Below are 17835 nucleotides of genomic sequence, written 5' to 3'. Positions count from 1 at the left end.
TGTATTTCTTCTAAAGTGGATTTTCAGAGACCCAGTTGGAAGCTGGTGTTTCACTGTCTTACTCTGCATATTCCCTAATGAATTCCAGGCAGTCACAGCAGCAGAGTACAACTTTTGAGATTAGAAGAGCTTACTCTTTAAAGATTTATTTTTAGCTGGAAGGGAGAGTGTAGGCCTCAAAATGCTGGCAGGTATGTTCTACAGTGGGGATCTAATTTGGAGGTCATTGGAGATGAAGGTCTCAGGGGGGCTCCTCTTGCCTCTGCTACAGGACAGGGTAGCTCTGCTGATTGTCACTGCCTTGTTTGAGGGGTGGTCTCCATCATCCAAGGGAATTCAGCCTGTGGTTGCCGTGAGACCACTTGTCTAGAGTATACATTGTATCTAGGCCCAGACCTGCCAGAGTGTCCACAGGCACACTTGAGAAAATGACACTCCAGACTCATTAAATATCACAATTCGATTTTGATGCCACTAACTCAGGTTCCTGAGATAAATTTCCATACAATTCCTACAGATTAATATGGATATGTGCATCACTCCGGGACAGGCTCTGATGAAGGGCAGGCTTGGAGATGCAATGGGCAAGGTTGGGGAAGAGATACCCTCTTCCGGGCTCCGATTTGTGCCCTGAATTTGGGCAAGCTCTAGGAGCACTGGCAACCCCACCAGCACCAGAAGAAGCTGGTCCTGGCTGTTTCCTTAGACTGGTGAAACTGCTCTGTTGGTTGTGCCCTGGAAGGGTGGAGAAGACACACACACACGCACACACATGCGGTCTGAGGGGGAATGGCAGGGACAGGGTAGAGCCACAGAGATAGAGAGACCTAGAGTCAGAAATCCTGAGTGAGACACACAGAAAGGCAGAAAAAGGCAGAAAGATGCTGAGGGACAGAGACACCAACTACAAGAATGACAGAAGAAGGAGACAGATAGAGGGAGTGAGAAAGATACTGAGAAAAAGGGACAGTAAGGGAGAGACTGAGAAAGACAGAGACAGCCAGAGTTGGAGCACAGAGGCCGGGTCTGGGAGACGCTGGTTGAGTGGGAGGTGTCAGTAGCAAGGGAGGTGGTGACGGCTCAAAGCATCCCCCGTTCTCCTCCTCCCCCTTCACGCTCAGCCCAGCCGGCGGCGAGGAGTCGAGAGCCCAAGGTCGCCCAGTCCTCTCGGCTGTCTGGAGCTGAATGGCTGGCAGTCCGCTGCTCCCCCGCCTCCGGCCCGGCAGCCACAGGTCGGAGGCTCCCGGCGTAGTCGCTCGAGGCCGGCAGGGGCGCCCTGCACCCTCCCGCGCCCTTCCCCGCCCTACGCTACTCCCTGCTGCTTTTCCCGCCACTCCCCTGGGCTTTGCGATCTTCCCTACGCCCCCCGGGAAGGGGGCGCTGCGGCCACCGAAGACACAGCGGGAGCCACTTCTCCCTGTAGGCCCAGCCCGCGAGAGCCTGAGAGCGGGATCTGTTTACATGGGGTACTAATTAGTCTTTGAGGAATCATTCACCCACGTGCCAAAGTAATTGTCCGTGTCAGGAAGGTAGGCGTGCCAAGCCGCGGCTCTGCGGAGAAACCACCACCACCGCGGCGGCCAGAAACCCAACGCGCTCCAGAGCGTCCCCGGGTGGCCGGGCAGCACCAGGGACAGCGCCCGAGAATCCACTGGGGACAGGCTCCTGGGCTTCCCAGCGTCGCGGGTAGAGGTACAGCTGCTCCGTGTGCCGCAGGCTCCAGATTCTCGCCACCCCACCCCTCCCTCAGAAACTCGGACTGCTCTCGTCTGCCGTGTGGTTCTCTTTTCTTCCGAAAGGCCAGAGTCTTATCTCTCAACTTCAAGTCCAGAGGACTTGCCCAGTCTCCTCCCCTTAAGTCATTTCCACCATCCTCAGGCAGCTGTGGGAAGCCAAGAGTCCTAGACTGCTCGTCCCGGTGCCAGCGCTGGCAGTCCCAGTCCGTCCGGTGCAGCAGTCCAGCGCATTCCCCTCTCTCCCTCCCTCTTGCTCTCCCTCCCTTTCTGTCTTCCTCTCTTTCCTCCTCTACTGCTCCCTCCCTCTCTTGCCTCTTAAGTTTCCTGCACCGTGAATCCAACTGTGTGTGCCAAGCCTTGGCTCCCGCGAACCAATCCTGAGCGCGACCCGGGCACTGGGACGGCGACTCCGCCAAAGCTGGACGAGGCAGCTGGACCCGTCTGCGCTCGAGCATGGAGACGGAGCGCCTGGGAGGGCACGTCCGGGGCGCTGGAGACGCCAGGCCCGAGTAGCTCCTCAATGGAGCCTGCCCGGAGCTGTCCCTTCTCGCCGGTTTCACCCCAAGTCCTGTGCGGTACGTACCCTTCGCCTCCACTGTTCCCGGAGGGGACACCTTGGAGCGGGGTGGTGGGCACCAGGAAGGGATGCAGGGAGGGGCGCTGGTTGGGAAAGAGAACAAGCCTGGCAGGTGACCCTCACAGCTTGGAGGAGGCTTCCTCTCTAGAAGTTAGCGACCGGCTGTGCCTCTTGGCTCGAAAAAAGTAGTACTAGAGACGTGACTGTGAGCGTTCGTGTGTATCTCTGTGTGTGCCAGGGGCTCGAATGGGTAAACTGAGCCCTGCTTTCCTGTATGCAAATTGCATTCTCTTTCCCCACCCCCACTTCACCGAACGTGTTGAGATACCCAGTACCTAATCCTGGTCAGTTCTACCTACCCTTTCCTTTCACCGCGCCCCCCTCGCTCAGTCTCTCTCTCTCTCTTTATCTTTTCCCTCTATCTCTCTCTGCTGGTGTGTACGTGTGTGAGCACTGCCAGGGCTGGCGAAGAACCAGCCGCCGCCTTTAGTCCAAGCCGCCCGGCCACCAAACACTAGGGCAGGTCTCGCTGCCAGAGAAGGCTGGGCTCCGAACCAGCCTGCACGCGGCTCAGTGTGCTCCGCCGCCTGGGAACTCGCACCCGAGAAGCGCAGGGCGCAAGGAGCCGCTCACCCTCCCTCTCGTCCGCCCTCCCGCCTGCCCGCGCTTGCTGGTCTCAGGCGCTGGATTTACTCGCTTTTCAATTTTTCCGTACCCTCCCTCCTGCTTTTTTTTTGGTCCCCCACTCCCCGCCAAGACCCCCTTTCCCCGCTTGATCGTCAAGCCTAACCTTGCCCGCGTGGTCATGGGATGTCTAATTTCATTTGTATCTAGGCTGCTGAGAGCGCTCCTTGCTCTGTAAAGTGGATGTCAGGTGGATCTATGTTTTTGAAGGAACAAAGACTCAGAGAAGGCACCGCCAAGGAAGTTTGAGACGCGGGAGAATGCAGGCTGCGTGCTGGTACGTGCTTCTCCTCCTGCAGCCCACCGTCTACTTGGTAAGTCTTGGCGGGTTCGGGGATTTTGCATTCCCACCCCGGCCGGGAGGCAAAGAAACTGGAGGCACGCGGGAGAAGGGTTACACCGCCAGTTCAGCGAGAGCAGCTTCCTAGCAGCTGTGTTGGAGCAACTTTGGCAAGCTGGTCTCCGGATTCCTGCGGACTTTCCGGGGTTCCCATCCCCATTTTTTGCTCCAGTCTCCCAGTCTCCTGCGCGTGATTCTGAAAAGCGGCTAGGGCGCCCAAGACACCCTAAACCCAAGGAGGTAGTGAGATGGGGCGCTTTATGTGGTAGAGGGCAACGAGATGAAGTGGAAGGCAAGAACTCTCAGTAGCTCATGCACGGAGTTTAAACGAAGGGAAGTTTAAAAGCAGGGTGTAGTTGGGGGGTGGAAAGCACAAATCTGCCCAGGTCTGTGAGTTTAAAAGTGAATCTACCCACCCACTTCCCCGATTTGGAGATGAGATACATAGAGAAGCGCAGTTAACTTTCTTTGACTTGTAAAGGTTCCGACAGGATAAGTTAAACTATCAGGAGTACTGCAAGCAATCGGAGTTAGGTCAGAGATACTACAGCAAACATGTCCACCTTCCTCTCGTTTTCATCAAATAACTAAATCCCATTTCCAGTGACTAGTCCATTATTAGGGAATGGTAGGCCTTGTCGCCAGGGAGAGAATCCTAAACAAAGCCGCGGTCTGTGTCTCTCAGTAGCAGAATTTTCCGGGGGCTGGACTTTGTACACTGCTGGAACTCGGTTCCTGGTTGAAGCGCTTTGTTGTGGTGAATTGAGAGCTGTTTGTGCCGTGTTGAGGCAAGGAAAATGCGACATTTCAGGTCTGGCTTCTGGGGTGGGAATGGGGGAATGGGGGTAAGGGACACTTGTGCCCTGCTGGTGAAGTTGTGTTCAGTGTCCTGACCACCATAGCCCATCCTGGGCTGTGGGAGTGCACCGAGGGCTCGCTGTGTTCTGTCTAGGGGTGAGGTGCGCTAAAGCAGCCCGAACTCTCTGATGGGGCTACACCTCTGATTGGAAGTGGTATTGGCGCCCCTCAATCCCAAGAGCCTTAGATAGAACCCACAAGCCTGGAAGAATTGCCATTCCTACAATTGAAAGCGTTTCTCGGCCGTTGCCTTGATGCATGTGACTGCAAAGCTGCGAGTTGTGTGAATTCTGTGTATGTGAGTGAGTACGTATATATGTGTGTGTGTGTGAATGTGTATTTAACCGATTTCAGTTTCATTCCAAGAACCCTTAACGTTGCCTATCTTTGCACCTTTATCGCCTGACCATAGCAGCCGCGGACGCCAGAGGGCGCTGCGCATCAGCGTCCTCGCCCACAGGACACCTTGGGGTAAACAGGTGAAAGCCAGGGCAGCCAATCCAAAAGAACAGCCTTTCTGATTCTGTCGCCGAAGTCTGTGCCTTTCCCCGCTGGAACGCAGACGGAATGCAAAAAGTGTCCTTCCCATTTCCCATCTTCAATCATTTTCGCCCCCACCTGTGTCCAATAAGCCCACTGACATTGAGAGACCATGGATGGAGGGCAGAAAGTTTGGCCAAAGGAAATACAGAAATTTTTTATTGAGAGATGCGGGGAGGGAAAGCAAAGTGAAAGCGACGGGGGCGGGGGGAGGGGAGGCCGGGAATATTAACGATTCCCTTGACCAACGTAACCCGTCTGCCCCTTTCCTCTGCATACCTTTATGCATGACCTGAACCTGAAGACTGTTCTTATGTCCTTGGGCTGTGCTCACACACACGGCAAGGGCTTGGTGCAGTTTATTGCTTGGAGCAAGTATTTCGATAGTCTGGAAAATAATCTATCAAAAGCAGAAGTGAAATCAATACGTTGTGTTAAATTTTAAATGTGTTTGTTGGCAGTTAAACCGTTTTCCACTCATTACAACAACAGTGCTGGATTTATTCTAATGCGATGCGTTCTCAACAACAAGCGCATTAATTCTCCTTTAATTGTAAACTGGGAGCATTTGAAAACCATTCAGTGTGCAAATTATGCTGATTCAATTACCGTTTAGTTACAGACTTCATTACCTGAATGCCTTTTGGCAATACAGAGAAAGGAGACAATTTTTCCAATTTCACTCAAAACAATACGAAATGTGAACAATAAAATAGAGAAGGCGATTTAGAAGTCCATTCTTTTTTCTCCAATCTAAAGTAGTTTTGTGTCGGGGATTAGAAACCACATGCACCACAGAAACTAAGGCTGATGGCTGTGACCCAAAGCAGTATTTCCAGGGATTGTAATCCCATGGATATTTGCCAGCAGAATTCTGAGCTGTTTTCCTGGAGGAGCAAAAAGCTGACTTCTACCATGGAAATGAATTTAAAAGGGTGAATTGGGCAGTCATTTCAGGATGGTTTTAGACAAATAAAGAAGTAGAGAGCCTTGATTAAAACTCTAGGGCAATGAACCGATCAAGAAGCGATCAAGGCTTCTTTCTTCATCTATTTCATTAAATACCAGATACAGTTAACTGGATTGATCATTTGTTTGTAGCTGCACATTGGAAGATCTTATCCCTTTGTAGGAACCTGCATTAGATGCATACAGATTGTCAGGAGCTGCTTTAAGTTACATTCAAAGAAGGCAAGAGTGGCAAAACCATTATTTTAATTTTCTCTTGAATTGACATAAGCCAGGGAAAAATTTGATGGATAATTTTTGCCTTTGTGAGCTCATACCACTAGTTAAGTGCCTGTATCACTCTGTTTATGCCTTGCCTCTTGACTGATATCTCAGTGCACCTTGCCCTTTAAGCCCATGGTATCCTAGCTATGTTTCCCAGGGAGTAATCACTACATTAAATCCAGGAAGCAAGGCTTGTCTAGTTATCTCCTACAGAAATATTTAGGCTTCTGTTTAAAGAGAATACCTTAAATACTCCCAAATTTGAGAATAATTTCTTATGAAAACTCTGCAATAGGTCAGTACTCCACACCAACCCACAGTTTCCTGCCTGTATTTGGGTGAATGTTTGCAAAGTATATTTCTGGCCCCAGGATTCTTTGAACGCTTTAGGTTGAGGATTTTTGTGTTTTTTGAGAGACAATTCTGTCCTAGTTCAAAATAGAAGCTTATTTTAGTATTTTAATGGGAAGCTAATTAGATATGTGCCCACAGAGTTACCTTCTGAAGCATGTTAGCTAGAATACTCAAAGTCCACCACAGGACAAGCTCCAGCCATAAATGCATGGGGGTGGGAAACTAACTTTTAAACATAAAGGTAAAGAAAATTTCAGACTATTGAATGTCATATATTGCAGATTTAAAAGCCTGAATTCAATAGGAGAGAAGTCTATGGTTGACAATGCTTGTTAAAAATAATTTAAAAAGTTTTGCAATCTTTATTCTCTTATTAGTCCTGGACCAATTCCAGGGTATTTTCAGTATGATACAATGGGATGGCAGGATGATAGCATTTTAACTTTATTGAAGCATATACTGAATAAGCTAGAAAAATATGGTTTCTTGCTCTGAAGAATGGGGGTTCTAACTTGAGTCAACCTCATTGGATCAAGTAGAACGATAGGCCAGGACACTAGGAGAGCATCTCCTACAGGTTGTGGCATTCTGTTTGGGGGCTCACCTGTGGTAATTCTCAGTTAGAGAGGTGAGCCTAATGAGCACCTTCTGAACGTGCTAATGAAAAAGTTACTCAGAAATTGAGTCCAAGGCATCTGACAAGGCATTGTATAATGTTACTGTGACTAGTCACACATCCACAGCTCTCTTCTAATGAGAAGAGGCCCCACCATTTCTGTTGGGAATTAAATTGCTAGTAATCGAGTTGCTTTTTAAATCAAAATAGGCAGGAATTAAAAATCCTTTCTAAACTTGTGCCACAACATTTTGAGCCATCTATTCTCTCAAATTTAGGATATTCTTAAAATGTGAATTCTACACCAATTGTTTAATAGAGTTTCAAGAGTAATTAATGTATCCATGGGACCACTACCTCTACACTGTTAAAAGCCAGATCATTTGGGTGAATTCCACTCATTATGAAGATGGCTGTTAGGTATATTGGAGCTGGGGGAAAAGCAGAGGGAGAGAGAACAGCAATGTCTTTTCTTTGGATTAGGTATGTGTACTTCTCATCCTTTAAAAATTAAGCCAGCTGCTCAGTGAAAATTTTAATCATTTGAGCTTATTGCTGAAAATAAACAAAATAAAATAAATTTCCTGACAGTGACTATTAAGTGTTCCCTACTAAGGCTAGTTCTTGGAAACTAAAAGTTTCTCATTCCTTTGCATTTCCTGACTCTTCTACTACAGACCAGCCTTCTAGATAGATACAGGATTCAGACTAGATTTTTGGAAGGTCCTCTACCCCAGCATCACAGCCGTAGAACTCATCAGTTTTAAGATGTATTCCTGAGCTCTGTGGAACACAGAAATTGCTACTATTCTAGGCATTTCCCTGAAATGTTCAACTTTCCATTGACCAAGAAAGCAGCTCGCCCAAGTGTGTGGGAAGAACTTGGGTGGGCCACATTTCTGCCCCATTTCCAGAAGGATTATCTTGGTCTGAGGCCTTCTAGTGATAGCTTTAGGGAAGCTGACTGTAGTGTTAGGAGAGAACCAGGATTGCTCCAACTTTCTCAGCGGTATTTTTTTGGAAAGCCATTAAATTCGTGGCTCCTCTGTGCGAAGTTGATTTCTATTTGGCTTTGAATTGTTGACGGCTATTTCTTCCTTAATGAAAGTGTTGTCTGGGTGAAAAATATACCGGGTGGCTGGGAAATTGGTTGATTTTTTTTTTTTTTTGAGATAGGTGCCCAATGTCCTGCTTTTCTATCTGAGGGAAGATTTTCTGCACACTGCAGAAATTGACAGCATTGTCCGGGTAATAACCGTCGTCGACAATATTTTCAAAAGGGCATTTGAGTGATGAAAGCATTTGGATATTGCTTTTTCAAATAAGAAATTTTCTGTCCTGAGCTTCTTTGATTTTATAGGGGGTGGGGAGTTAACTAGGGGGGCGGTGGGGAAGAAGGAGTCACGCATTGGCAGAGATGCCTTCCCCATCCGCCCAGTCCTGGAATACCAAGGTGCTTGTCAGCTTCGCCTGGAGTTCCTGGATCTGAAGAGCCCTCAAAGAATTCGGCTGCGAGTCAAAAGGGAATTTCAGGAATGAGGAATAACACTCTTCTTGCGCTCCTATAAAGCAAGTGATGTAAGCTCTGAAAGTTTGCCTGCCAAGTGGGAAGTTAGGAAGTGTGCATTCTTTCTGATTTTTTTAAAAATAGAAAGTGTCTAGCTTTGATTCGATTCAGGAAAGCTCCTTTTGGGCAACCATGTCTGTTAGTGGCTTCAGATCTCATTTTAAGACCTTAACAGTCCCCGCCGTTTTAATTAAGGAAAGGCAGGCGAGCCTGCCAGCCAAGAGCAGTCGGGTCAGCGGCTTCATGGTGCAGCTGAGTCTCAAAGCGGGTCTGCACTCTCGCCTCCCTCTGCATTCTCTTAGCCAACACTTGCCTGGTCCCGTCGCGTGTGTGCAGGAAGTTTCAGTCTTGATTTATCCACTAGTCAAGTTCCCGACCAGCTCTTTTTCTGGATGTCAGCACTAACCCCCTCCCGGAGCTTGGTAAACACAGCGCGCGCATTTTTCTGCCTCAGATTGGCATGTTGACGACTCTGCTTGAAGGAATGTGACAATAAAGTGGGAAACCAAAGCTTGGCAAGCACTTAATCAAGGATAAAAAGGTTCCGCTGTAAGGATGTCACTCAATTTATTGTGAAAGTCGAATGAATTACGTTTAATGAAAGTGCTCCCCAGATGAATATTACCAGCAATTTCCTGAGTTGGCTCTGTCAGCTCGAGATGAGGAAATGCCAACCCAGATCAGAAAAGAGCGCCCGTCTCAATTACTATGCAAGCTTTCCAAGAGCGGCTTTTTATTGAGATGATATATATTGGCGGCTTCTTCAAACCCCTCCGCGCGCCCAATAGCGCGTTTGCGCATTTTCCAAGTTTGCCGTCTGCCCTCGCGGGTTGGTGGCCGTTGTTTAAACTTCCGATGAGCGCGCTACGTTTCTGCTACAGTATGAAAAACCTAATTACCTCCTCTGTAAACAGCTTTCCCTAGTATATTTTATTGACTGCGGAGGTGGGAGCCAGCAGGGGGTCCATGGGGGTGGGCGGGGAGCGGATTATCTCGCTCCAGTGCCCTCTGTGGTCGAAAGTTCCTTAGGCGTCTAGTCAGGGGCTCCGGGTGGTGGAGAGCGAGATGGCGTCGGGAGCCAGGGCGTTGGGACAGCGCAAGCGGTGGGGTCCCCGGAGCAGCAAGACAGTAGCGCCTCTCGGGCCACGGCTTGCGAAAAGCTTTCCTAGCTCCTTCTTTCTATAAATTAATGAGGGCATTTTACTCGTTCAAGCCGGAAATACGATGGGGAGGGGGTGACACCGGACGCAGCCAGAGCGCATCGCCTCATCTACATGAGAATGGAGAACCGGGAGGCTTTTCTTGTACTGTTTCTTTCTCCCACAATAAGACAAATTGCTGCTTAGAAAAACCGAGTGTTTCCTTAGAAACTGGCTTGCGGGGGCTCTGCGCGTCCCCACTGAACCTGCCTCTGGTCGCGCCTCGCCATCACCCCCGCCGCCCTAATGGATTCTGACGCGAAGGATCCCAGCCGCCGCGGCTAAGGGCGAAGGGGGAGGCCGCGCGTCCTCGCCACACCAGAGGGAGAGGGCGTCCGGCTCACACATTCCACCCTATATCTTAGACCCCGTCCTCAAAGATAGACTTTAAAAGGCCATTTTCCTTCGTCTTCTACAAGAAACAAGAAACTTTTTTCGACGTAGATGTCATACCCTCCCTTCGGAAACTCAGTCCGCTGACCAAAGCCGCAGTGTTCGGGCCCCGGGGTTTCCCAGCTGAAGTGGCCGCCGCCACAGCTGCGCGCTTTATTGTCTGCTTTCAGTCGCAGGTGACCTCGGGCGATCCCGAAAGGTTTATGGAAACGCAGGTGCAACCCTCTCGCGTCCGGACCCCAAGTTCCCACACCAAAGCGCTGTTTCTGGGGAACTTTTCGTCGACGCCACCAAGCTTCGGTGCTTCTGGGACAGCGGGCTGGACAGTGGTAGTTCTCGGGAGAGAGGCCGCAGGCTATAAGATTTGATCGGGCGCAGGAGGGCTTGGGGCACGCCAGGGCCCGGAGAGCGATTCTTCAGCACCGCGGCCAGCGCCACAGGCTCCGCCCCGCCTGGTGCCCTCAGTAGGACCTCCCTCCCCGCTGCAGCTCCGGCTGGGCCCTTAAAGTCGAGTTAGCACCCTCAGTTTCCGCAGATACCTCCTCAAGGCCCAGTCGTGACTGTGACGACGCGCCTACACTTTCCAGTTATTCGGGCGGCAGCTAGCTCCAGTCGCTAGGTCCCCACCGTGCCCTGCGGTCAGAAACTCTGGCTTGCACCCCTCTCCATTCCCTCACCCCGTGGTTGCGGCGTCACGTGATCACCACGGAGCTTATGCGAATCTTTCTTTTCCCCAACTTCTCCCCTTACCCAGCCTCCCATTCTCTCACAGTTCTTTAAATCTACCCCTCCCCCGAAACAGAAACGTGAAGCCTGTGAAGTAGGGCTAGAAGTGTCTTTAGAAACGTAAAAGTCTCAACTGACAGACAAGGAAACTGAGGCAACCAACTTTCTCGCAAGAGTAAAACCCTATGGGGAGAAGCGATTCTTGCCCCTCTTTCCCCCGCGAGGAACACGGTTGGAACCACCCAGGCGCCTTCCAGGCTAAGGGGCCTTTAGTGGCGCGCAGGGGTGAGGGATGGGGTGGGGAGAGTCCTAATTATTATGAATTTCTAAAGGCACAGTAATTATTCACGGGGAGCAGGACAAACCGCGGCCCAGGCAGGGAAATCGATATATTTGCTATCGAAAGTGCCTGGCTCGCCTTTAACGCAGACGAATGGGGGATGCAGCCTCATTATTTTCTGTGGTTAGGCTCGCCAGCGTGGGGCCTGATGCAGCGTGAAATCTATCATCATTAGACCCGGGATGGGGCGGGGTGGGGAGGGGGGAGTTTCTCTTTACTTACCAAACCGCAACAACAAACAAACAACGACAAAACAACCTCTCCAAACACTCATTCTCACACAACGTTGCCCTACCTCTATCGCCCTTTGCCCTGGCCGCTGTTGCACACTCCCCTGGGGGCTGTCTGCGCGCCCTAGAGCAGACACTGCGGTCACTTAAAGCGCGCCCAGTTCCTCCACCGCAGCGGTCACATCGTTGATTTGATCCAGAAATAAGGTCGGATAGTACCGAACGTTGGCGCTAGGGGTTGTCTGTGTCAAAGGCGAAGGTTGGCTGGGAAGTTCTATCCGTTTCTCTTGCCCTAGCGTAGGAGTCAATCCTTTTCTTGTCACCCGATTCTGCAAATTCTCGCTGTATTAAAGGAGCAGAGATCTGGCATGTAGTGCTTCATGAACCCATAGGATAAGTTAGCTCGGAGAAAGGCAAGCCCTCGAGAAGGAAACGAATCAGAAGGTGAAAAGAGCGGTCGAAAATTGAATAGGAGAGGAAGAGAAGGTTTAGGCGCAACGCCTTGGAGGTATTATACGAGGCCCTGGAGAGATTCTGGCCTTTAGCTTAAGGGCCAGCCCGCTTTAGTTTTCTAGGAGTGGGTATAGGCCCCACCTCCACCCACCGAGGTCACTGAACTGTCCAGGGTCTTGCCTGCTGGATTACAAGCCTATTCCCATTTATCCTTTCTTCTGCAGTCCACCCTCCCTGGCAGTCTTTTTCACACTCAGAAGTTGCCTGATGTCCCCGGTGGACAGCTGCTGGGATGAAACCTGTATTCCTGTACAGGTGTCTTTTCAGTTCCCTGCAATGCCATATTACTTAGGGTTAACTGAGGTGTGTGTGTGTGTGTGTGTGGTGTGCATTTGTGAGTGCGTCTTCTTCATCGTCTTCATCTAGCTCGCCCTTCCCTTATTACAGTGAATCAATCACTGCAAAGAAGATAGGATGTAACAGTTTTAAAATAACCTAACTCCTCCTTCAATGCAGTAAAATGATCATATTTATAATAACATTAATGAGAACAAAATAAAAAATTATAGCCTTCCAGGCATTAAAGTAATAATATCTGCCCTCTTCTCTTAGATTTTCTTTTCCTCAGAGCCCAGCCTTTTTATGGTACATTGTGATTACCTGAGTGTCTTTGTTTCCTTGTGGTCAGAGACAGCTAGCCAACACAATACTAGGACTGTATGATCTATTGGCATCATTTCCTCCCACCCTCTTCATTTTTAGAGGCTTTGTAATTAAACTCTGTGAGATATATGTAACATATATCCAGTGGAGAGCCCTTTTATTTATATTTATATAGCATGCTGAGAAACGAAAATTAAGGAAGTGCTTATATTGAAGTAATAAGCCTACTTTGATATTAACAGAATTGCCCTCTTAATTTACTGCTCTCAAGTCTAAAGGACTATCTCTCTGAGACCAGACCCCACAGTCAAGCCTCTTTAAAGAGAGATCCCAATAAAGTGAAAAAGACATTTATTAGCTTGCACTAACTTAGAGGAACAAAAGGCCAGGCTTACCACTCACTGGAAATGTACACTATAGTAAAGTGCAGTATGACGCAGGATGCTGAGCAGAAAGACGTGACTGGAAATAGCTGCAGGGCCCTACATTTTTCTGCCTCCCTGCCTCTAACCCACCATAATGCATAAATTTACACATAGTGTAACAGGGCTTTCCAGAGCTAAGATAAAGATACAAATTGGCAGGAATTTTAATATAATTGAAAACCACAGACTAAAAGAAAGAGGCACTGACTTTCTTCTCTAAGAGGTTATTGCAACAAAAATTATGACAAAGATTTAGAGAAAATTTCCTGGTTTTAAAGAGCCTTTTTCATTTACAGATTACATATACACATATACACAAAGCAGAGCAAGATTATATATGTTTCTATTTATCTACCTCTTTAGAGGATTCCATGGAAAATAATTGTGGAGAATTCTTTTGTTTTCATACAAGTTGTTCCAACATGGGTTTGAAAGTACCATTTCCTTGATAGGAATCTGGTACCTGACATTGCACTGTTGCCCTGTTTATGTCAGTGTTTTCAGCTACAGAATGAAAGTAATTTTGGTAAAGAGGAACTACAATGGCATGATAGCTGAAATTTTAGTCATGCACACTCCAGCCTCTTCAACTGAACTTTAGAAAATGATTCTTCTCCTTGTAACCTTGTAGCTGGATGTTATGAGAGGCCCATAGGTATATAAAACAGCTTATATAAAATTAATGGACTGCTTTACATTCACAATCTCTTACTTGTGAAGCCCTTGTAAAATATTGCATCTATTTAAAATAGGAAGAATATAAAGTTAGGTTTGGTGTGCAATCGATAGTTGTAAATGGTTCAGTGAAATATTTGATTGTTTTGAGTGAGTTTGACAATGTAATGGAAATTTATTGTCTGTCTTAGTGCAGTGATATGAACACTGATATGCTAATCATGAATTGTCCCTTCTTTTATGTACTTGACCTGTTTTGAAACTGATTGTAAGAGTCCAAGGTAACATCTAAGTACATAATCAAAATTTTAGGAATGATACATTTTCTTAACTTACTAGATACAAAGAAATCTATGGGTCACAAAGAAGTCACGGCTAAGAAACAGAAAAGCCCCTCTAACATTGCTTTATTATTTTGCTTAAAATGATCAATAATATATTAGTTATAACAATGTATTAGTTACATATTGTTGATATTCTATATGCATTTTTGAATAAGTAAATGAAAAGAGGTTTTGATTTCAGCATCAAACATAATAAAAATGAGACTTTTTGAAGGTAGTTAAATCGTTAAAAACAAATCTCTTCCTGTTTTCCATAGGCACAATTTGAGGTCCTTATTTTGTTCTTCCTCTGAACAAAAATTAAAACTACATTTTCTCATTTATTCTGTTACATAGTTTATGGATCTCTAAAAAATGCCATAGATTCCATTATGATTTCCTTTTTTCCTTACTGTGTATTTATATTGGGGGAATGCAGCTTTTTTTTTTTTTTTTTCTCTTGCCTTCTTGGACTGCGAATTATACACGGTTAAAAATCATGGTGACAGTTTAAAAGGCTGTTCCCCTCCCCATTTCATTCCAATGATAACTAGAATAGTAATATTCTTTTTTTTTCCTTATAAGAATGACCACTGCACTATCCTGTTAACATCTCCTCTAAATCAGAAACAGTGCCCTGACTTATCAACTGGCTATATGCACTGCTGATGCTGCCTAATACTTGATGGAAAACTCTTAAAAGCATGAGCTGGGCTATATGAGACCTGTTATATTTTCTGTTTGAGAAATTTTAAGTGAAAATTCCATAATTAATCCTAAGTTTAATTCTAAAATCTGTTTGCAGAATGATGAGTTGTGATTTGTTGTTGGAGCAGCTGTGCTGTTAGTAATAGAGTTGCCTAACTAATCTCTGAAATTGAAGATATAAAAAACACCTTTACTCACATATTTTTTTCCAGTTATTTGTGAATAGTTTCTTTCACCAGGGCACCATCATTTACTGTGTTATAGAATTAAATGCAGAGAAAGATGCAAGCCACTGCATATGAAAGGAAGTTATTCATGCATGGTCAGTGTAGTATTTCTCTGGTCTTGATGTGGAACTTAATTACTATTGACGTGGAGATTTTGCAGAACATGGCAGAGTTTTTGCTTCTTTCAAAGAAATATATAATTGAATGATGAGTGCCTGGTGTTAGCTTTTCAACCTTATTTCTTTTGGTTTAACAATGCAGAATTGTGAACAGCTGCAGTGAAGAGGCAGCTACAATATCTAGCTATTATCAAATAAATGCAGATCTGGCATATGAGCTGAGCTACCACTTTTGGATCTGCACCTCTTGAATAAGCATTCTGAAGTGTGGAAGTGTGAAAAGTGAATGATTTGGCCTGAGACGTTTAATCCTGCCTTGCATTCTTGACTGAAATTCTTCACAATTAGGGTGACTCACATTAATATATGGCCAGATGTATTTGCACAGATTGATGGATTCCCCCCAACCCTTGATGTTCCTTAAACAAGTGGTTAAAAGAGTGAGAGGCTTTAAAGGCAAATCAACGTGCCTCCAGGTGGCTGATATTTTCCCAAAGACCAGCATCAAACTTCCAGCCAGGTGGATAATATCATGGCACCTAACCAGGTGTCAACACTGAATTCACTTGGCTCCACTGAGGACCTGGCCATAAGGGAGAGAAAACAGGCCCCTTCAGTCATCCCAGGACCTCTTTCTCTCTCTCAGATCCCTCACTGCAATTCTTAAGGGAAGCAGCATTGTGAAAACCTGGCTAGGAGAAAAGAGAGGGTAATGGTAAAGTATATCCTTAATTCTGTGACTTTGGGCAAACTTAACTTCTCAAATCCTCAATTTCCTTACTTGAAAAATGGGGCTGACAATATGCCGTAGAGTTACTATTGAGGATTCACTGACTTAATGTATTATAAAGAGCTTAGAAAGGTGACTGGTACAATGCAATGATGAACTAACAAAGAAAAAAATTCTTGCTAACATTTTAGAGAGAAGAGTTTCTGGACCAGGTTCCCATGTGCATCCAGCACTGTCCCTATGAACATGACACAGAAGGGTTGATTCTATCCTAGGGCCATCCTATTTTTTGTTTACTTCTTTCAGCTAGTTGATAGCTATACAGTTGCTCAATGCTGCCCAGAAAGTCATATGTATTTAGTGTGGGTAGTTACCTTTGTGATTACAGCCAGAAGAAAATGGACATTTTGGCTGGGTGCGGTGACTCACGCCTGCAATCCTAGCACTTTGGGAGGCCGAGGCGGGTGGATTGCTTGAGCTTAGGAGTTTGAGACCAGCCTGGGCAACATGGTGAAACCCTGTCTCTACTAAAATACAAAAAACTAGCTGGGCATGATGGTGCACACCTGTAGTCCCAGCTTCGGGAGGTTGAGGCAGGGGAATTGCTTGAACCTGGGAGGTGGAGGTTGCTGTGAGCTGAGATTATGCCACTGCACTCAAGCCTGGAAGACAGAGCAAGACTTAGTCTCCAAAAAAAAAAAAAAAAAAAAAAGACATTTCTACAGCAACTAGCCAATGTTTATGGAAATGAAGAGACAAATCATCAATAGGCTCAATAAATAGATTGCCTAATTGAGATGAGAATCCTTGTGATGTTTTAATTCCGGGTGGAAAACACTATGGCCATTTATTAAGATCTGATTTTAAATATAAATTTGTGAGTAATATTTGCTTTAGATTACTTTTAACACTTGAGATTCTTTTAAAATTTGCACACAGTGTAATCAAAACTCATAATAGCCTACTGGGTTTTAAAGTCCAGGGGACTTTTCCCTATTGAAGTTCATTCTAGCTGAATACCTGAGTGTGACACATTAACTCCCCGGAAGCACTTGTCGAAACAGTTTGGTGGAATGAGAGCCACAGTAGCCCTCTCATGTGCTGCTAAGGATATCTTGTATAGGTTACCATATGCCCCCTTCCAAGGCATTGCTGTGGGTATCCAAAAAGAGTTCCTACACAAAAACACTATTTTGTTTTATATTTGACATTAAAATGGGGAAGGTGTAAAGACTACTACAAAGGATAAAATGTTCCATATTTCTGTTTATATTCTGAGTCAAGCACTGTGCCAGGACCTTAACATGGAGTTTTTTTTTTTCCCATTTATTTCTTTTAATGATCCTATGAGATGACAGGTACTATTAATATTAGGTCATATTAATATCTTTACTCTTAACATATTAGTATGCTCATGCTAGTGATATGGTTGATAATACCCCATTTTATAGATGAGGAAATTGAGGCATTGAGAGTGTGTTTGGTGTAAGGTGGCAAGATTCTATATCAGGCAGTCTTATTCTTGAGCCAGGACTTTTAATCACTACCCCATGTTATGCTTGTGCTGGAGAGTCTCATTGTAAAAATATTTCAAAAGAAATAACTGTGTTGCCTTCCATTTTAATTAAGAGTTCTTTTTTTCTCCCTCCTTTGGGCCAATCCTATTTGGGGAACTGGGGTGTGCATAAAATTGCTGTTGCTACTACTGTAGTTATGTAGTTTTATTAGATGCAGTTTTTATTCTTTAGGGACTTCCCATCAAATGGGGATACAAAGTTAAGAAATGCAAGCTTGATACTGATGATTGTGACTGCAGCTTCTGCTCGTGGCATGTGGGACACAAGCGTTTTAGGAAGTCTGCATCTATTGACCTGACCAATATGAAAAATGATCCCTGGGCCTCAGGGTAAGGTAAGAAGTGAGACTGGGACATAAAGTACAGCCCTCACAGTCATCTGTAGTAGATTTAAAAATGATGCATAACATCTGTATCTCTCCTAACAAATTACACTCATGTTTTTTGAATTATTTGCCATGTCTTGGCAGCAGGAGGTGGGGAGAGAAGACCAGAGTTCACTTCTAAGGGGGTAACCATATATACAGAGCATAAACTCTAACT

General features: G+C 46.1%; 1 protein-coding gene across 2 annotated transcripts in view; it reads left to right on the top strand.

The window, feature by feature from the left end:
* The first annotated feature begins 2079 nt into the window (after nt 1-2079).
* Nucleotides 2080-17835, top strand: part of NXPH1 (neurexophilin 1) — a 328472-nt gene continuing 312716 nt past the window's right edge. Inside the window, exons 1-3 of one of the 2 annotated variants that reach the window (XM_074035436.1) lie at nt 2080-2311; nt 3148-3311; nt 17465-17627. In XM_074035436.1, coding sequence (XP_073891537.1) covers nt 17604-17627 — 24 coding nt within the window. In that variant the 5' untranslated portion in view covers nt 2080-2311; nt 3148-3311; nt 17465-17603. The remainder of the gene's footprint in view (nt 2312-3147; nt 3312-17464; nt 17628-17835) is intronic. The other variant, XM_005550114.5, reaches the window with a different exon arrangement.

Source organism: Macaca fascicularis, chromosome 3, assembly GCF_037993035.2.
Source record: "Macaca fascicularis isolate 582-1 chromosome 3, T2T-MFA8v1.1".
Lineage (NCBI taxonomy): Eukaryota > Metazoa > Chordata > Mammalia > Primates > Cercopithecidae > Macaca > Macaca fascicularis.
Note: the sequence above shows the minus strand (reverse complement) of the source record. Positions and strands in the feature narration are given on the sequence as shown.